This window comes from Canis lupus, chromosome 7 (assembly GCF_003254725.2).
Source record: "Canis lupus dingo isolate Sandy chromosome 7, ASM325472v2, whole genome shotgun sequence".
NCBI classification, from domain to species: Eukaryota; Metazoa; Chordata; class Mammalia; order Carnivora; family Canidae; genus Canis; species Canis lupus.
This window is the reverse complement of record NC_064249.1, coordinates 2,183,443-2,205,432: the sequence shown is the minus strand read 5'-3', so window position 1 is coordinate 2,205,432 and position 21,990 is coordinate 2,183,443. Positions and strand designations below refer to the sequence as shown.

At 38.9% G+C, this 21,990-nt stretch overlaps 1 protein-coding gene across 6 annotated transcripts in view; it reads right to left on the bottom strand.

Moving 5' to 3' along the window:
* DDX59 (DEAD-box helicase 59) overlaps positions 1-21,990 on the bottom strand; it is a 64,759-nt gene that overhangs the window by 5,325 nt on the left and 37,444 nt on the right. For 4 of the 6 annotated variants that reach the window (XR_007411742.1, XR_007411741.1, XR_007411743.1 and 1 more), the window contains 4 exons: positions 20,335-20,424; positions 14,051-14,302; positions 12,764-12,916; positions 12,153-12,281 (listed from right to left, as the gene is read on the bottom strand). Coding sequence is in view for 1 of the 6 variants with exons in the window: in XM_049112032.1 (XP_048967989.1) it covers positions 12,153-12,281; positions 12,764-12,916; positions 14,051-14,302; positions 20,335-20,424 (624 nt within the window). In the remaining 5 variants the exon portion in view is untranslated. Of the gene's footprint in view, positions 1-1,640; positions 1,753-3,218; positions 6,050-6,284; positions 6,532-12,152; positions 12,282-12,763; positions 12,917-14,050; positions 14,303-20,334; positions 20,425-21,990 lie in introns of all 6 variants that reach the window. The other 2 variants (XR_007411745.1, XR_007411744.1) reach the window with 2 other exon arrangements.

Genomic DNA, 21,990 nt, shown 5'->3' with positions numbered 1-21,990 from the left:
AGGCAGAGGGAGAAGCAGGCTCCATGCAGGGAGCCCAATGTGGGACTCGATCCCAGGACTCCAGGATCACACCCTGAGCCAAAATGCAGATGCTTAACCACTGAACCACCCAGGCGCCCCAATATGATTGATTTTAAACCTGTGCAAGACTGACCATACAAATGCATTTATACATTAGGAAACAAAATCTTCTATAAGGGCTGCCCTGGTAGCTCAGTGGTGTAGTGACTCCTTCAGTTCAAGGCATGATCCCAGAGACCCAGGATCGAGTCCCGCATCAGGCTCCCTCCATGGAGCCTGCTTCTCCCTCTGCCTGTGTCCCTGACTCTCTCTCTCTCTGTGTCTCTCATGAATAAATAAAAAATCTTTAAAAAAAGAAAGATTGTGTCCATGTTTTGGTATTAGAAAAAAATAGTCATCATAAGCAGGTTATCAAGCTGATTTTGTATTTGCATTTTTTAAGAACTGTAAATTGATTTGGGTTCATTAGCCTCACAAAGGCTACCAGGGCCTTTAGTTTTTTAATAAAACTGGAAAAAGCAGTTTTTTTGCAAAACAGAATGAAGATAATAACTTAGTTACTTGAGAATAAATACTATGTGTGTAAGAACAAAACCACACCCAAAGAAAGCTTAATCAAGAAAAGCTTTGGGGGGATCCCCGGGTGGCTCAGCGGTTTGGCACCTGCCTTTGGCCCGGGGCGTGATCCTGGAGTCCCCAGATCGAGTCCCACATTGGACTCCCTGCATGGAGCCTGCTTCTCCCTCTGCCTGTGTCTCTGCCTCTCTCTCTCTCTATGTCTATCATAAATAAATAAATAAATCTTAAAAAAAAAAAAAAAGAAAAGCTTTGGAAGCTTCAGTCACACATAAAAAAATTGAAATCCTGAGAATCCCATTCTATAGATTTTTTTAAAGTATACAACAAAGCAGTCAGATCCCAATATCATATCATCCCCAGCACAAAATGAACGCAAGAGAGGATGGTAGAAACAGTCAAGCTATTTCTCCTTTACCTTGGGTCCTTGATGGACTCCTCAGTCCCTGGACTGATGTGCCCAGGACACCTTTAGTCTGGGTATTTCCTTAAAGCCCATATACATTTTCCTTGAATCATTTACAATGATCTCTTATCTTCAAAAAAAGTCCAAAGGCATCCCCATTCAATAACACCTCTCCAACAGCATAAGCTAAATTATTATAATTTTCTAGCAATTTGAATGAATTATACTTTTCTTAAAAGATTTTATTTATTCAATTGAGACAGAGAGAGCATGAGCAGGGGGAGAGGCAGAGGGAGAGGGAGAAGCAGACTCCCTGCTGAGCAGGGAGCCTGATGTGGGGCTCAACATGGAGCTCGATCCCAGGGTCTGGAAATCCTGACCCGAGCCAAAGGCAGATGCTTTACCATCTGAGCCACCCAGGTGCCCCCGAAGGAATTATAATTTTATGTGTACTATTTCATATCTATTAGTGAGAGTTCAAATATACAAACCATTTTATTTCTTAACACAATGCCATCTTTCCTCATAAAGTAAAATTGAAATGTATTGCTTATAAAACATTCACACTAAATCCACACTTCCCTACCACCCACCCCCAAATCCAAAGGAATTTAAAGGAAATTGAGTAACCATTTACCTGTAAATATGAAATCTGTACTCTATTTTAAAAAGATACAGCCCCAGCTCTCTCCTCCTGGTGGGCTATTGCATCTGCTTTCCTAATACTTCCCGTGTGCTGTGTATATTTTCTGTAAAATGTTATGTTCAATTAGGAATTTTCTGGTTTATATTTTTACATTCACAGAAGTCATAAACTCTTCTGTGTGAAATGTTTTAAAAATCATAACAGTTAAAAAAAAAAATCATAACAGTTGTTTAAAAATGCCCTTGAGGTACCTGGATGGCTCAATTAAGCCTCCGACTCTTGATTTCGGCTCAGGTCATGATCTCAGGGTCCTGGGATCAAGCCCCCCTTCCCCATAAGGCTGTGTGCTCAGTGGGGAGTCTGCTTCAGGATTCCCTCTCCCTCTGCCCTGCACAGTTACATGCTCTCTCTCTCTCTCAAATAAATAAGCTTTAAAAATAAATAACCAAATAAGACCCAATTTCCTGTGTCTAAAGCACATTTAATAAAATGTACTCGGTCATCTAACTCCTATGTTGGAGCAGCTCTGTCGGTTCTAAAGTGCTGCCCTAGTTTCACAATTCCCTTTACTATTATTACCTGATTTCAAGCACTTCAGTTTCTCTAGAATTCCAATGAAACTATCATCAGGATTCAAAAAAAAAAAAAAAAAAGTGGAACGAACATTCCCTCCCTAATTAAAATTGTTCCTCCATTAGCAGATTCTTTGCTTTCCTTGAGTTGTGTCGGGTGATTGAAAGCCCGGCCAGTGACACACCAGTGCGGCTGCCAGCAGCTCATTATGGGTTCTGTGAATGTGGTCACGGAAGTTCGGAGGAACTGCTTCTGCTTTGGGCAATAGTGTTCGGTACTGTTCTGAAAGGCAGAGAAAGCCACAGCAGATGGCTCGGGCTTGGGAACAGCGGGAAGAAAGCTGTCGAGGGGACTCAGAAGGAGGAGGGATTCGGACACCAGCCAGAAGAGCTCAGCATTGAGGTTGCCGTCAACAGGAAACGGCTGAAGGTCTCTGAAATTATACTCCAAACAAATGTTCCTGCTCTGGCCTGGAGGAACACTGAGTGGCCCGGGGTGGGGGGGTGGGGAGGCTGGGAATTAGAAGGGCCGGTTCGGAGGCTCTAGTGAAATTTCGATTTTGGGTGATGGAGCTCTAGCCTCCTGTGGCAGGTATAAAAATGTGGGCATTTTGAAAGAAAAACAGATAGGACTTGGTGACTAAGCAGAGAGGGAGAGAGGTGAGTCAATGATGATACCACGATTCTGAGCATGACTTGGACGTAGTCGCACATGGGCAATGGGGAAGTTGGAAGGAAGGAATTGGACTTTTTTGTCAGGAAGCTGATATATTTGGCTCTAGACAGGCTTATTTTGAGCCAAAGATTTGGTGGAGGTGGAAAGTTGAAGGTATGTAACGAAGGCATAAATTGAAGGATAGGATTGGGAATTTTGTATATGTACAAAATAGGTATATATTTGTGTGTATATCTGTATATATAGGTTTTAACTATGGAATACTTCAAATATACCCAACATAGACCGAACAGTAATGAACTCCCATGTACCCAGCATCACCTGGCTTCAATAATGATCAGCTCTTAGCGAACTCCTCACCCCAAATTATTCCAACGCATATTCCAGATACGGAGACAGAGAGAGACTTTTAAGTCTGAAGTGCTGGGCCACCTGGCTGGATCAGTTGGTGAAGAATGCAACTCTTGCTCTCGGGGTTGTAGGTTCAAGCCCCATGTCGGGTGTAGAGATTAATAAAAAAGAAAAGTGAGCACAGAAAATATACATTTGAGAAGACCTCAGAGAAGTTTAAAGAGAACCCTCTCATTTTACCAATGAGCAAAGGTAAAAATTAAGAGACAGTAATGAATTTCCCCTAATTAAGAAAAACAAAAACAAAACACAATTGTGGAGCTGTAACTAGAACCCAGTTATCTACAGTTTTATTACATTTTCACCTTTATGAGATGAAATGAGAAAAATAAAGATGACATATAAATTCCTCAGAAAGCTAAAATTCAAGTTTTAAAATTCTTTGTAAAGATTTTATGAATTACTATTTGTAAACATCTGTCTTATATACTTTATTTGTAATTCTGTCACATTAACACCACAGGTGCCATACATTATAAAATAGAACCGTAACATAGGTCCTCACAGTAATTTAGCAGAACAAGGGAACTGTGTTAGCTTAATTACTATTGGTCGGTTTTCATACTGGGGCCCTACAGTTGGTGGGGTCATTCTAAGTGTGCCTTGGAGCCAACAAAACAGTCCTATCTGTCTGGAGTCAGTTTACTTTTGGCTGGCTGCCAGGAAAGTCACCTTGAATGACACGTCACCTCTTGTACCATGTCTACCTACACTTACGGGGCAAGCTCTGTGTTGATCATGGTGAGCAGAAAATGTCACAAGGCAGTAAGAGTTGTGTTGATATTAATTCCACAGAAGGGCACAAGCTGAATAACATACAGCCTGCCAAAAAAAAAGTATAATTTTATCAGAAAAATGTGACAGTTCATGGATCCAACTTAGATTTATAAAAGTAAATTAATCGGTCTGAGTTCTGGTTTAACTATGTGGTAATGTTCTTTGGGAAGATGTTGTGTAGCCCCGCAAAACTGTGGCTTTTAAAAAAGATGCTCTGATTTATTCCTCATGATGAGCCTCTAAGTTTGGGGCTCTTTCCCCACCCCCGCTGTCTCATTCACCTGTTGTCTCAAGGAAGTGAGAATTTCAAAGGGGGGGGGCAGTGATGCCTGATGCAGTAATAAAGTTTCGGGGAAGGCGGATATAGGGCTGTAAGAAGGCAACCAAAGGCCCCGTGAGCAGTGGTGGGAACAGAAGCCAGACGGCCAGCAAATTAAGCTGACGACTGGGGTTACATTATAGCCCACTACTACCTATTTTTGTTTAAATACATCTCCTAGGGGTGCCTGGCCAGCCCAGTCGATAGAGCATGAAACTCTTGATCTTGGGGCCGTGAAGTGCCATGAGGTCAAGCTCCATGTTTGGCATAGAGATGATTTTTTATATTTTATTTTATTTTATTTTTTTATATTTATGATAGTCACACAGAGAGAGAGAGAGGCAGAGACACAGGCAGAGGGAGAAGCAGGCTCCATGCACCGGGAGCCCGACGTGGGATTCGATCCTGGGTCTCCAGGATCGCGCCCTGGGCCAAAGGCAGGCGCCAAACCGCTGGGCCACCCAGGGATCCCGAGATGATTTTTTAAAGAAATTTATTAGTGCCCATTGGTGATGGCTTAAGAAATCCAATAAAGATTTTTAAAAAATATGTAGTTTTCTAAAAATGCTGATTTGCAAAATCCTGTTATAACTATACTGCTTTTTTTTATTTTTTATTTATTTATTTTTATTTTTTATGATAGTCACAGAGAGAGAGAGAGAGGGGCAGAGACATAGGCAGAGGGAGAAGCAGGCTCCAAGCACCGGGAGCCCTATGTGGGATTCGATCCCGGGTCTCCAGGATCACGCCCTGGGCCAAAGGCAGGCGCCAAACCGCTGCGCCACCCAGGGATCCCTATACTGCTTTTATTCATACACAAATTTGAGTCTAGTGAAAAAGTACCTTTTCTCTAGCGAGCATTACCAACACTTTTAAGGCCTCTTTTACATGTTGAGCATCGTGCGAATGCTTACTTCAATGCACCTCTGCTGCCACGCTCTGGGACCTTAATGGCTGGCTAAACAGTTAGCAAACATAAAAGCAGGGTGGAGAGAGCCAGAGTCTTGAGAGTTCATATTCATTAGGGAAATTCTTCAGTGCTTTCCTTTGGGTGGAGACATTAAGAAACTACCTATATAGGGACTCTAGTTAGTTGGATAAATCTCGCCACATCCCTTTGAGGAGGATGTTTAGGATACAAAGCTTAAGTGCCAACGTTTATGTAACACCCTATCTAAATCCTGCAAGTAAACTGATACCAAGTTTTCAAAGAAATGAAAGTACTGATGTATCAAAGCAAAACATCTATCCTTTCTTCTAAGTATTTAATATTAATTGAGTTAGCAAGTGGAAATTAACATAAAACGACAAGTAGCAATATTAACATGACTTGGGTGATTTTGATAAGCAGCCCCCAGTAAATATAATGCAAACTTATATTTACCAAGATGAAGGGAAAACAATCAGAATAAAATATTTCACAGTTATCTTTGAAAAGAAGCACCGACCATTTTTTCCGGTTTCCATTCTTCACTTTCTTCCTAACCTTAATAGATTCAACAATAATCCAAGTGCCAATGTGCTCACAGTGCACTGGGGACACTAAACAAAAGCATCACCATTCTGAGTCTGATTCCTCACTGTGCAGGTTCCTGGTTCTGACAGCAGCTCGAAGAATATTATTGAGGAAAAATTGAGGCTTTGTCTAGACAGAAAAAATTTTATTTAGCAATTCATTTTCTGATTTTCTTAAATTTATGGGAATTAAAAGGGAAATAAATACAATACTGCAGTATAAATCTGATATATAATTTAAAAAATTTAAATTATGTTAAATTTCTGTTTCATGTATAATTCCATTTACTCAAATCATACAGTAATAATATACAGAAATTTCACTGACAACACACAATTAAAAAGTGTTCATTTTTGAGAATTACTTTTATCATGTTTTCTAATGATGTCCATAAGATTAGCTCCTGTAACCAGATCATTCTGTGTCTGTTTATCTTTCTGTTGTTCCTTTCTTTTCTGGTCATGAAGGTAGGGAGAATTTAATAACTGTGGGGGAAGAATGGATCCTGTGGGTTTCACTCTTTTTGCAATATCCCAGAAGAGTCTTTTTGAATTGTTATTGATGAACGTAATTGCTGTCCCATTTTGGCCTAATCTCCCCACTCTTCCAACCTGAAATGAAATGCAAAGGACATTTTCAAAATGTTCATATAAAACCTTAATGTCTCTTGAAAGAAAATGAAGACCAGTATTTAAAGAGGCTTTTACTAAGATTAACATTCACTCACATAGCATTTTTTGAATTGTATGTCTCAATGTACTTTGTGAAACCAATTTAGTGGACTGCCACCAGCATATTTTTAAAGCAACAGCTCAAACAGGAAATATGAAAGCAACCACATCTAAGGAACTGTTTGTGAAACTTGTGTTTCAGTTATGTAGCATGTTTGTGTGTGTGCGCATGTGCTGTGTGAGTGAGAGTGTGAGTGTGTGTGTGTGTAGGGTAGTAATGACAGGAAGATGTTTCCTACTGTGGGTAGGTTAAGGTAAAAATTTTTCAAAAGCTACTGCTTTTAGAGCAAGAGGACTATTTGTTTTAGAGTACTTCAATGCCTTTGCAATATGAGATTTAAGCAAATTCATTTTGTGTAGTTATTTCTCACTTTGATAAAATTAAATGGACACAAATTTGTGATGAAAATACATGATAAGGAACAAAATTTACTTGTTTCCAAATATACTGAGAAACTCTTCAGAAGAAGGTGGTAAACACACAGTTATGGTCAATTTTTGCTTCTTAACTGAAATGTAGGACTTAAAGTCAGTATTTAGAGTATTTAAAAGAATACTTGCTGCCAATATATAGGACATTTTTAATGTAAAAAAGAAAGCAAAACATGGCTCTCTGGGGAATGAGACTGGGAACAGGTAAGGGAAGGAATGTTGTTTTATTTAATTATGTTACTGAATTGTTCCAATAAAACTAAAAATTAATATAAAATATAGCTGTACTCACATACTGGAAGAAAATATTTGCCTATCATGTATCTAGTAAGGGTCTTCTAGAATATATAAATAACTTACAACTCAATAATACTCCTCAATAAAGGATAAGCCAATTTAAAAAATGGGCAAATAATTTAAACAAACATTTCTCCAAAGAAGATACACAAAAGGCCAGTATGTACATAAAATGATGTTCATTAGTCATTAGGGAAATTCAAATCAAAAACACAAGGAGAAGGACGCCTGGGTGGCTCAGCGGTTTAGCGCCTGCCTTTGGCTCAGGACATGATCCTGAGGTGCTAGGATCAGGTCCCACATCAGGCTTCCTGCATGAAACCTGCTTCTCCCTCTGCCTGCTTCTGCCTCTCTCTCTGTGTGTGTGTCTCTCATGAATAAATAAAATAAAATCTTTAAACAAATAAACAAACAAAACACAAGGAGAGAGGTGCCTGGGTGGCTCAGTGGGTTAAGCGTGGACTCTTGACGTTGGCTCAGGTCATAATCTCAGGGTTGTGAGATAGAGCCCAGTGCTGAGTCTGCTTGTCCCTCTCCTTCCCCCTCTGCCCTGCCTCCCATTCTCTCTCTCTCTGAAAGAAATGAAAAAAAACTTCTTTAAAAAAAAAAATTCACACACACAAGGGGATGTAACTTCACACCCATTGGCAATGCTACAACTAAAAAGATAAATAATGTAAGTGCTAACGAAGGTTTGGAGAAACTAGAATCCTCCTATATCGCTGATGAGAATGTAAAATCATAAAGCCATATTGGAAATGAGTCTATCAGTTCCTCAAAATGTTATACACAGAATTACTACATAACCCAGTAATTCCTTCCTAGGTGTATGCCCAACAGAAATAAGAACAAATGTTGGCAAGGATGTGCAGAAAAAGGAACCCTTGTGCTCTGTTGGTTCGAATGCAAACTGGTGCAGCCTCTGTGGAAAAGAGTATGGAGTTTCCTCAGAAAATTAAAAGTAGAATTACCATATAATCTAGTAACTCCACTACTTGGTATTTATCCAAAGAACAGAGAAATACTAATTTGAAAAGATACATGCACTCCTATGTTTATTGCAACATTATTTGCAGTAGCCAAACTATGGAAGCAGCCCAAGTGTCCATCCATAGATGAATGAATAAAGAAGATACAGTATGTATACATAATGGAATATTACTCTACCATAAACAGGAAGGAAATCTTGCCATTTGCAGCAACATGGATGGAGCTAGATAATATGACACTAAATGAAATAAGTCAGAGTAAGACAGATACCATGTGAAATTAAGGAATGGAATTAAACAAAACAAAGAAAAAAAGACACAAACCAAAAAAAAAAAAAAAAAAAAAACTTCACTACAGAGAACAAACTGATGGTTATGGGGGAGGGGAAAGATAGGTGAAATAAGTGAAGGGAATTTAGAGTACATTTGTCATGATGAGCAAAAGTAATGCATCAAATTGCTCAATCACTATACTGTACACCTGAAACTAACATAACACCATATGCTAACTACACTGGGATTTAAAAAAACGAAAATGCATGTCTACATAAAACCCTGTACATGAGTGCTCATAGCAGCACTATCCACAGAAAACAAACAGTAGAAACACACTAAATGGCTAGCAACAATGAACAAAGAAAGGTGGCATATCCTTAGAATGGAATATTATGTAGCAATACAAGATGTACTGACATATGTTACAGTACAAGTGAAAGTTGAAAACATTATGATAAGTAAAAACCATCAGAGAAGACTACATACCATATGATTCCACTTATATGAAATGCCTAGAAGAGATACATCTATAAAGACAGAGTAACTGTTGCCCAAGGGATCTACGTGTGTAACAGGTGTAGGGAATAACTGCTGATGGGACAAGTATGGGGCTTCTTTTTGGGATGATAAAAATTTTCTAAAATTGGCTGTAGTAATGGTCGCACAAGTATATGAATATAATAAAAACCACTGAGTTGTACACTTTCAAGTGAATTGTATAGCACGTGATTTATATCAATTGAGACATAATTTATTCTGAGATGTTTTATACTGAGACATAAGCTGTTTAAAAAAAAAATAACTGCAATAGTCTACAAACTCTAAAAGACTTAGCAAATTCAAAATTATTTCCCTAGAAGCTCTCTCCCCCCTTAATTAAAAACAGACACACAGGGGCGCTGGGTGGCTTAGTTGGTTAAGTATCTGACTCCTGATCTTGGCTCAGGTCATAATCTCAGGGTTGCAAGACTGGGCCCTATGTCATCATCAAGCCCCATGCTCCACAGGGAGTCTGCTTCTCTCCCACTCTCTCCCTCTCCTGTTTCTCCCACTCACGCTCGAGAGTTCTCTAACATAAACAAATAAATCTTTAAAAGTAGACATATAGGAATACCTACTGTAATTCAAAGTAACACATGTCCTAAGGGTGGTTCAAGCAGTTGGCTGTCTGACTCTTGGTTCTGGCTCAGGTCATGAGGTCAAGCCCCCGGTAGGGCTTTGTGCTCCGTAAGGAGTCTGCTTGTCCCTCTCCCTCTGCTCCTCTCCCTGCTCATACTCTCTCTCTCAAATAAATAAACAAAACCTAATATAAGTAAATAAATATTAAAAATAATTAAATAAAATCCACATATCCTAAAAAAAAAGACCAAATATAAAAAAATAAAATAGAATAAAATAAAATACACATATCCTTTGATCTAACAGGCCTCCTATACATTTATCTTACAAATATACTGCATGAGAGGCACAACTGTAAAGGTGGATGTTCACTGCAGCATTATTATTTCTTAAGTAGACTCCATGCCAGTATGGAGCCCAATGTGGGGCCTGAACGCATGACTCTGAGATCAAGACCCGAGCTGAGATCAAGAGTCAGATGTTTAACCGACTGAGCCACCCAGGCGCCCCAGGCAGCGTTATTTAATAACGGAATATTGAAAACAGCTAATTGTCCATCAAATTATAAAGGATTTATTTAATAAACTATGGTAATCCACATAGTAAATGACCATGCAGCAATGAAAATAGATCAAGACCAATTAAACAAGTAAAAGCATTTAAAGAGTTTATTTTTTATTTTTTTGCATTTAAAGAGTTTAGAACAGTGCCTGCCATATGGTAAGCACTTCATATACATTAGTATTTTTAAAATGGTGCCTATTATGTGTGCTAATAAGTAAAGGTGCCTAATATAGATTTAGTAAAACAAGCAGGGCATAAACAGTTGGTGTAATATGGTCCCATTTATGTAGTAAGAGTAACAGGGTATGCATATACATGTGTGTTTATGTACAAATAGGCATTTGTGTTTTCTGCACCATTAACTGTCATAACTACTCCTAAAGCGGGAAGGCTACTTTACAAAGACCTATTTTTCATTTTGGGGCATCTGGCTGGCTCAGTCAGTTGGGCATCCAACTCTTGATTTCAGATCAGGTCATGATCTCAGGGCTGTGAGATCAAGTCCCTCATTGGGCTCTGCTGTAGGCTCTTTCTCTCTTCCTCCGCCCCTCCTCCTGCTCAGTGAATAACTGAGAGCCACAGGGTTGCCCTTGATGCAGCAAGAAAAAGTTAAATCATTCTGATCAGCATACTCTATTTAAGAAGCAAAGAAGCTTCGTAATTATTTTAATATTTTGAAAAAAATTACCATCCAAAATGGTTAAATTTAAAAATTTGAAAGATCAACTTCAGTGATTTGAGCAATCAACTCCTGTGTGATGGCCAATTCCCTGATGCACAGGTAAATGAGGTGGCACTGCTATATTACTAAGTCTAAGTAAAAATACAAGCAACAATGCATTCAAGGCACTAAAAGTGTTTCAGTGGGTGATCCAAGTGAATGTGGCATTCAGAGGTAATTCTAAGAACATGACAGAAAGGCTTTACTTGAAGAGTCTGTAAGTGATGCCGGAGAAGGAAAACAGGTAGCAGTCAGGGAGATAAGGCGATGCTAAGAGAATGCTCTATTTCTGTTAGAAAGAAGAGCTGCTGTTATCTCTGGCAGCAAAATAAAGAAACAAAACTTTAATAAGTGAAAGTCTAGAACAAATAAGGATATGAAGAAGAGATGAAGACAAGATTCCTAAAAAACCAAATACTTTAACAGATCAACTTTATTTTGGCCAGATATGTCAACCTAAAACAAACCCTTTTTAAAAATCCTGATTATGAAGGCCATTTAATACACTTACTGAATGAGAAGTATAAAGGAAACAAAAATAAGCTAAAAACCAATGATTTAAAAACTTTTTAAACTAACATTTTAGGTTATTATTTTCAATACTTTTTAACTCATTTTAGTTATACACAGCTTTGTTTCTTTTTTAAAGATTTTATTCATTTATCCATGAGAGACCCAGAGAGGGGCAGAGACCCAGAGAGGCTCCCTGTGGGGAGCCTGATATAGGCCTTGATCCCAGAACCCCAGGATCATGACCTGAGCCAAGCAGGTGCTCAACCACTGAGCCACCCAGGTGCCAAGTACATGCAGGTTTTTAAAACAAAATTTAGTTTATATCCATGCATACATATTTTTTAAGATTTTATTTCTATGTAATCTCTACCACCAATGTGGGGTTCAAACTCACAACTCTGAGATTAAGAGTCACATGCTCCCCCAACTGAACCAGACCAGCACCCCTATCCATATATGTGTTTTAAAAGCAAAACTATAATAAGCTTTTATAGGTCTATGATAAAACTTTTCTTTCTTTTTAGTTACTATTCTATTGACAATGCCTCGCCCAAGAAAACTCATGGTGGAAACTAATAAAACCTCCTTACCTGATGCACGTACTCATCCATGCTTGAAGGCATATCAAAATTGACAACCAGCCGGACACTGATCAAGTCTAGGCCTCGTCCCAGGACTCCAGTGCTCACCACAACTTCGTAGTCTCCTTCAAGTAATCCCTTCCCCACAAAGCAACAAAATTCATTATTCAGAATTTAGCTTACGTGGTTTTGTATAATTCAGACATCTTTTTTTCAATACTTTCTTCAATACCGTTTTTGCTGCACCTTTTCAGTAAGTAAAGGTTGCTAGTATAAATACCTGAGAAACATGTGTAGTGTAAGTCTTCCCCTCCCCAACCCCTGCATCCGTCTGTTTCTATTAATGTACTCAGGCAAATCTTTTCCAAGGGTGAATGACTGCTCTGCTCCAGTCTAAACTGACCTGATTTCAGAAATGGTGGATTTTGAATTAGTAATCTATTTAGTAGATAATCCCATGGAGAACAAGCTTATTGCTCCCAAAACACAGAAGCCTGAGCAAGAGGAACAATTAGCTCATAGTCACTGCGTGCCTGAAGTTCTTGCAGTCCTTAAAAAAAGGTCTGCTTTAAGAAGCAGCCGGTAGGGAACCCCCTGAAAAGATAATCTGAATGTCAAACCTTCAATATGTTTTTCCTTTCTGTTTGTGATTTCTCCGAATGTATAGATACACTTTTCAGACCTGTGATTTTCTGCACTGCCTCACTCAACAGATCTGCTCCCAGCTTGCAGTCCACAAACACTAACACTGGAGGCTTGAAGAGTTTTTTATCCTGAAAAATGAAAAACACGTATTTAAAATTATTTGTGTAACATAAATAACAATGGAAGTTTTTCTGAAATCATTAGTATTAGCTAGTTACAGAGGAAAAACTAGCGTTATTAAGATGAGTGTTTTCTTTAAAATATGCACAAACAGAAGCACAAAAGTCTACTGCCCTTCACATTTTTCCATTTCATTAATATTGTAAAAATATTTTTTAAATTGAGTGCAATTTAAAATTTTAAATGCTAAAAAAATAATAAAAAAATAAAATTTTAAATGCTGCTCATAATTAAATACAAGCCATATTTAACTTAATACTTTTAAAAATTAATTTGTTTTTTTGAGAGAGAGTGTGTGAAAGTGAGCTGGAGGAGGGGTGAGGGAGAGAGAGAGCATCTTCAGCAGACTCCATGCTGAGTGAGGAGCCCAATGTGGGGCTGACCTCACAACTCTGAGATCATGACCTGATCCAAAATCAAGTCAGATGCTTAACTGACTGAGCCACCAGACGACCCCTTCACATTTTAAAGTAACTGTGCTTACACATTATCATCCATTTAATAAGTTTCTGTTTAAATAAGTTACTGCTAAAAAATTCTATTTTTCAAGGACAGAATGGCCAAGAAAGAACTTATCTTTATCTGTTACATAAAACTACTAAAAATTTCTGAAACAAAAAAATATTATTTAAGAATAATCTTGATATTTAAATGTATTTTCTATAATACTGAAAATAAAAAACAACCCTGCATCCATACAGCATTTATTTGATCCCCACAGAATTCTGAAGTAAAGAATTTACTACTAAATATCTATATAGAGAATCCCTGGGTTGCTCAGTGGGGGAATCCTGGGTGGCTTAGCGGTTTAGCACCTGCCTTTGGCCCAGGGCATGATCCTGGAGTCCCTGGATTGAGTCCCACATTGGGCTCCCTGCATGGAGCTGCTTCTCCCTCTGCCTGTGTCTCTGCCTCTCTCTCTCCTCTGTGTCTTTCGTTAATAAATAAATAAATAATCTTAAAAAAAAAAATCTGTATAAAATTCCCCGAATGCTGCATCTAAAAATCATTATCTTAATAACTGTGAAAAATGCAAACATAATCTACAAAACAGGGTGCCTGCTTTACTACTTACTACTCACATTTAAGATTTCAAATAATTTTTTCTTTTTGGCTGGTTCTTCCACCCACAAAATAATCTGGCGCACACTGGAACAGGGCAGGTTCTTTTCCCCGGTGATAATTCTCACAGGATTATGCAGAAGCTGACTTGCTAGTTGTTCTATGCTAGTTGGAATTGTAGCTGAAACCAAAATGGTCTGACTATCATTAGGAACGTGTTCCAAAATGTCAAGCACTTGCTGTTGAAAGCCCATCTTTAACATGGTATCAGCCTAAAATAAAACCATTTTAAAGTTAGTCCTATTTGACATTAAAACCCTGAGCCATTCAAGGAAAAAACTGATTAAGAACATAAAAAATTAAAAACTTTTACACATTAGAATATATCACAACGTCAAAAATAAAGGATTTAGAAAAACATTTATATAAAATTGTATGTTGTCTATCACTGAAAACATAATTATACAAAGATTTTTATGGTATTATTACGAGTGGCAACAAATATATAAACCCTAAATACCAATAATGGGGGATTTGGTAAATAAAATACAGTAGATCCACTTAATAGAACCCTTTGCTATCATTAATTATGAGTGGAAAGTCCTTTATTAAATGATAATGAATCACTGCTAGGAGGAATAAAGAAAACTACAGAACACTATATATAACATGATACTGTTTGTACATACATTTAAGAAACTTAATTGCTAACTCCAGGGAAAAGACCTATGGAATGTGGAAGGGGATGCAATTAAATTGTTCATTTTACAGCTTTTTGCAAAGTTTGGGTCTTTTTTTCTACCACGGACATATATTTGTAATAAAACATGAATTAAATTTTAAAAACTTAATGTTGGCGGCTTTTGCTTCTGTATATACTTCTGTATTACTAGTTTTTAAAAACAATTTGTGTATTACTAAGCAAACAAAAAAATTCTAAGTTAGTACTGGTTTAAAATAATGAAACACAAAGGCTATCTTGATTTTTAAATATAATCCAGGTACCTATAATTTTGAAAAATAAGGTCTGACAATCATTTTGGAGTATTTAGATAAAGCACTGTATTTTTGTTGCTGTTTTTTTGTTTTTTTAAGTAGGCTCCATGCCCAAAGTGGGGCTCGAACTCATGATTCTGAGATCCAGAGTCCAACACTGCACTGACTGAGCCAGCCAGGCACCCCTAAAGCACTGTATTTTTAAGTGTCCACTACGTGGAAGTTTGAACACTTGTTTTAATACTATTCATTCCATGATATTTAAAAAAATCTAAAATAATCATAATGGTCTAGGTGATCCTGGCTGATCCTGGCTCTACCTATGACCTTAAATTAAACATGTTAACGAATGTCTTTAAGCCTCGGTTTTTTTCTTTTACAAATGGGAATGATGAGAGTTAACTACCTAATAGGTCTGTTATGATGATTAATGACCTCATTAATACATAAAATACATAAAGCACTTGGGACCATGCTCACAGCATGGTAAATCTCAATGTTTCAATGTACAAGACACATGTGTACATGTGTGCAACAAGGTAGTAGGTCTTGAAAAACATCCCCAGCTTTTCCTTTTCCTCAATAATCCTACTAAGGCCCCCTCATCTCAGGAGATGGCCTTGCTTCTCCTGGTTCAGAACACAGGCCATCAGAAATAAATCTCCTCTGTCTTCTCCCAAGTTTCCCTGCATCTAAACTGTTAACACTAAAAAAAAATAAAAAATAATAAAAAATAAAATAAAAAATAAAAATAAATAAACTGTTTACACTAATACACCCCAAATTCAGGTGCTTCTATCCAGCGCACAATAGTGAGACTCTGCCTCATCCTATCACCCCCACGCCGGAAGCCATCCACCCCAAGCACCCACTATCTTCTAGAATACAAATCCTATCTCTTACTCCTCTGCTTAAACCCTCCAGTAATTCACCATCACACATAAAAAACCCAACTGCTTACCACAGGCTAAAAGTCCTACAGTTTTCATCCTCATCCGCTTCTCTGACTTCATCGCCTAGCACTCTTCCACCTCATGCTCCACGACCCTGCCACACCAGCCTTCTTTCTGCCCCCAACTACCCAATGGTCACTCCCACGTTAGCTCTGTCTGAAGCAGATCCTCCAGCTGGATCTTCGCGTGGCTGGCTCCTTCTCACTCAGGTCTCAGCATAAATGTCACTTAGAGCCCTCCTCTGATACTAACCTAACCCCCAGTTGTCTCTGTCACACGACTTGTGTACATACATTTGTCAGGGCTTATCTCCATTCCCATTGTATCCTCAAAACCCAGGACAGTGTCTAGCATGTAAAAAGCACCTGATAAATAAACAAGCATTCGTTAATTCTAAGCACTGAAAAAACCACTGCAAGCAGCTTAGCTTTCTAGTCAGTGTGTCCCAAACCCCCCTAAAGAAGAATCACCCAGAACGAGTTTTTTAATATCTCTGGATTCCAACCCAGACTTCCTGAATCAGAACATCTAGTAAGAGGTCTGCTCTTCTATTACATTCCACTGAACACACTGGGTGATTCTTACCATTAGGGAAACTTGGACCAGCACTATGCTTGATTGTTGGGATACAGCAGGAGCCTAATACAAGAGAAAGGATAAAGTCTATACACAGGTAAACAGAGCAGAGAGGAGAGGTCTGAAGTCTACCTGGGAGACTGATGGAAGGTTTCAGAGCCATGTACACATAAAGAAGTTAGGGCAGGTGGTTGGGAGAGAATCCTAGGCTGAGGGACAGGTACATGGGAGACACAGAAGGGTGACACAGCAGATTCCTCTAATTCTAAAGGAATTATCTTAGTCTTCATGCCTGACCATTCCTGAATCTTCCATCCTCCTCTTCAAACAGTGGCCTGTCTTTGCAGCAATATTACTTGCTCTCAGTTCCTTTCTGGTTTCTCAGACTACTTCTCTGCTTAGACTCCTCTTCAAACTCCACAGACAGACACAGAGCCCCAGTGCCTGTTCCTCTCTCACCTTCCACCCTTAGAGAGACCAGTGTGTCCTACGGATGCTAATGCCCATTTCTCCTATCCACACAATATTTCCCCTTCATCCGTCATTCACAAGAAATTCGACATTTCTAAAACCAATTCAAATACTACTGTCAAGGGATCCCTGGGTGGCGCAGCGGTTTGGCGCCTGCCTTTGGCCCAGGGCGCGATCCTGGAGACCCGGGATCGAATCCCACGTCGGGCTCCCAGTGCATGGAGCCTGCTTCTCCCTCTGCCTGTGTCTCTGCCTCTCTCTCTCTCTCTCTGTGACTATCATGAATAAATAAATAAAATTTAAAAAAAAAAAATACTACTGTCAAGCCCCAACCCTTACCTGCCTACCCTTTCCTTAAAATTAAAAGCACAACCAGAATTTATGGAGTCCCCTCAACCACCTTCCTCTTCATCTTCTTTCATATTCAGTCCTCAGAAGACTCATGAATGATTCACAGCGATTCTCTGATGTACTCATGCTTCCCACTGCCTCCACCCTGTCCCTGACCCTGCTCACCTCTTGTCTGGGTTGCTACCATTTTGTCCCACAGATTCTTTCTTCTTTCATTTTTCTTGCATGGAGCAGCAGAATAACCTTGCTAAACCACCACTTTCCACATGTGACACCCCAACTCAATAATTTAGAAAGCCTCACTGTTTCCCACATCAAATCCAAAATCCTCTGCCTCCTTTTCAGGGCCCTCTGTAATTTGACCCCACCCTAACTACCCAACTTTACTTCCTATTATTCCTCAGGAAGAATGCTTCAAGCTGGCTGGTCTCTCTGTGCTTGTGCTTGACCTTTCTGGCTCTGTTCATGTTAGGCTCTTCACCTGGAACACTTGATATGTTCTCTAGTTTTCTAAATCCTTTCCCATCTGTGGACGACCAGGTCATATTCCATTACCTTGGAGGAGCCATCTCTTATGGTGCCAATTCACACGGTCTCTCATTTCTCCTTCTGACCTTAAATGTCCTAAACAATTAGCATATCATACACAGTCCCATTACTTTACTAACAGTTTGTACCAGGAGTCAGCAAACTGAGGCTCTTGGGACAAACACAGACCTTCAGGTGTTTTTTTAAATAGAGCTTATGGGAATGCAGTCACACCCACTCTGGTCTCTGGCTGTACTGAGCGCTCCAACAGAGGACATGTGGCCCCCAAAGTCTTAAATGGTCCTTTGCAGAAAGAGTTTGCTGTTCCCCGGCCTGCATAGCACCTTTCAGTATGTTTGTATTTCCGTATATATGACAATGTCCTGCCTTTACTTCAAGAATTTATGTATTTTTCTCCAATGAGATTTCAGCACTTCATAGGCTGGAATAATATTTAAAATTTCTTTGTGACGCCATCCAAACTTAACCAGACTTGGTCAATCTGTATCTAAATAGAACTTCTGTGCCAACTTCAGTTTCGGTACATGATCAATTATGTTGTTTACCAGCTAGTTTCCTTAAATGCTGAAGAGCTGGGACCGAGGCCACACATTACAAGCACTCACTATAGGTTTGCTGAATGAATACTCCTTTTATATGGAGCACAGCACAGAGGTACCCTGTGAAACTTCATCCATTGGCTAAAGGGAAAAATGTTGTGGAGAGAAGCAAGCAGGAATGGAATCCAACTTTAAAATCTATAGGAGGCTCATTTTTCAGGCTCACCGCATGGTGAGAACTTAAGAACACATGGGCTTATCAACAGTGGGAAGCCCACTTGTACTTGCAGGGTGGCAGTAAGTCTGATGATAATCAGATGCAATAAATCAGTTGAATCAAAAGGCACACCAGGAAAACGCCGACTTAGCAGCACTTTTTTTTTTTTTCTTAGCAGCAGTTTTTGAAGGACTGAATAACAGTTCACAACACCCAAGGTATGGAAACAACCTTAGTGTCCGTCAGCAGATGAGTATGATAAAGAAAATGAGGTGCATGTTATATACAATGGAATATTATTCCGACTTAAAATTACTTCATTTTTAGTAACATGGATGGACTTGGAGGACATTATACTCAGTGAAGTAAGCTAGACAGAAAAAAACAAATACTGTATGGGAAACTTATATGTGAAATCTAAAAAAGTTAAAAATAAAAAAATGAAAGTCAAACTCATAGAAATTAGTAGAAAAATGATTGCCAGGGGCTAGGGAGTGGGTGAAATAGGAAGAGGTTTGGGGTAAAAGTGTAAAAACTTTCAGTTATAAAACAGATAAGGTCTGAAATGCATAACATGGTTACCATAATTAATGATGCTCCATTAATAATTATATAACTGAAATTTGTTAAGGGAGTAGAACTTAAATATTCTCTCTCTCTCTCACACACACACACACACACACACACAGAGTAGCTGTGTAAGAAGAAAACAGAAAAAAATAATAAAGGACTGAATAACATTACCTTAACTGTCCTAAACAATTACTTTACATTTATACAGGACATTCCAGTCTATGAGACATTTTCCCAATCATTGCTTCATCCTTGCCACAACTCTGGAAGATTAGACGACTTGCCCAGCACCCCATAGTGGGGTGGAGTAAAGGCTCAATCCCAGTCTCAAGGATCTTGCCTATGTGTTCTTTCCACGTCCTCTGGCTACTTCCTGGAACCACGTTGCCATCACTGGTCAGCCCCTGAACCCCACATTTCTGATCACTGCTGGGCCTCTCTGCTCTGTCACTGCTGGTGGGACATATATGAAAATAGATGTGCAATGCACTGCAGGCAGAACTGGCCCATGCCCAGCCTGTGCTGACACAGTTTTGAGTCCTCCTGCTTGTTTACTTGCTGGAATATCATCAGATAATAACATATTAAGCAAATCAAAAATATAAAAATGCCTATATGCTCTATGTAACACTGAATATCAAAACCACAGACACCCATGTCCACACAAAAGAAAATATAAAAGGTCATCCAACTAAATATTATTAGCTACTTCCAAATTCCCTGTTAATAGTTACATGCTGTGGATTCATGTGTTTTTCTTTTTTAGACAAATGAGAGCCAGTGTCAAATATTTAAAAAATTTATCACTGAGAATATAGTAATTATTGGAAATTAGGAAAAGACAGCTGATTTTATTTACTAATGTGGTTTAATTTTGGTGCACTATACCTTGGGTTAGCAGGGCAATACCACACGGGAACCATCTTATGAATGGCTACTGCAATTAAAAAAAAAAATTCCTAATTTTTTTCCTTTGGGGAAGAAAATGCCTGAACACACAGTGAAATTATGTAACTAGAATATACTTTTCATAAATTATATAAAATTATGTGACTAATGTTCTAAACAACACTACTTACTTCATCTACTACTACAATTTTTATACCGCAGAGTTCCACAGAGCTCTGTTTTATTATATCCAGAAGTCGCCCAGGAGTCGCTATGATAACCTAAAGAACAGAGAAAAAAAAATTAGATAATCTTCCTTCCTTCTTTCTGTCTATACTTACTGAGTGACTAATATGTGCCAGCCACTGGGTTAAGTACTCAGAACTCAATGTTGATTAGGTCAGACATAGTTTCTGCTCTCACAAATCTCATAACACAAAGGAAGGAACAGATGAAACACATATATGCTCGTGAGGTTATCCAGTCCTGGCTAACACAAGCGAAAACCTAGAGGAGGAGTGGGAGCCGGTGAGGAGAGGGCCAGGTGGAGGGAAAGCATCCAAGAACTTCTGAAGCTGAAAGGCCACTGGGGTGGAGAGGGGACAGAGATTCGGAGGAGGCTCGAAAGTAGGCAGAGACCAGACCAGGAAGGGCCTTGCAGGCAGGCTGACCACTATTTGGCTCTACGACCAAGTGCAAATCCCTTAACCTCTTTGGCCCTGCTCTTCTGTTTTTAAATTAAAAGGTTGGGCACAATGATTTCTAAGGTTGCTTAAGGCTCTTAACGCTTTTATAACGTATTAGTTGAAGCAGTGCTTAAAAGTGGGGCCTGTTAGTCAAACTTCAGTAGGAATCTCAGCTGTAACACTTAATAATGGTGTGCGTCTCTGTTCTCCCATTCATAAAATGGAAATAATAATAATTACTGTGAAGATTAAATGAGACAGTGCCTGGAGTAAAGCAGAGTAGAGTTACAAATGATCTAATAAATTCAACTGTATTCTGCTTTTCAAAGACAAACCAATACAATGGTGAAGGTCATGGAGAATGCTAAGTTTCAGGGTCGTAAGGATCTGTATCCACAGAACTACAGTGCTCCACTTAGTTTCTTCAGAAATACCATAAACATTTAAATCCATTTTAATTATTTTGAACTGAGCTCATCCCTTCTATTCCTATTTCATTTTCCTCCCCTACTGGTTTGGAAATTATAAACTTTTCCCCCAACTCTTTTAGTGTGGGAATTCCCTTGAATTGTAAAATAAATGTATATAAACTTAATAAAGTCTGAAGTGAACTAGACATATTTACCTTTTTCTTGAATAATCAAGGGCAAATAATTTAACACCAATCACAACTTTCCTGCGCTGATATGCTACAGTTGGTCAGTATTTTACTTCTATTTTTTTACACCCATGTATTGTTCATTATTACTTTTTATTTAGTCTATGTTTGTTTACATTTACCCACATGAAGGACGCCTGGGTGGCTCAGCAGTTGAGCGCCTGCCTTCGGCCCAGGGCGTGACCCCGGGTCCCGGTATCGAGTCACCCGTCCAGCTCCCTGCATGGAGCCTGCTTCTCCCTCTGCCTGGGTCTCTGCCTCTCTCTCTCTGTCTCTCTCATGAATAAATAAATAAAATCTTTAAAAAAATTTTTACCCACATGATTACTATTTTCTTTGCTCACCATTCTTTTTTTTTTTTTTTTTTTTTAAAGATTTTATTTATTTATTCATAGAGACACAGGGAGAGAGGCAGAGACACAGGGAGAGGGAAAAGCAGGCTCCAAGCAGGGAGCCCGACGTGGGACTCGATCCCGAGTCTCCGGGATCACGCCCTGGGCCGA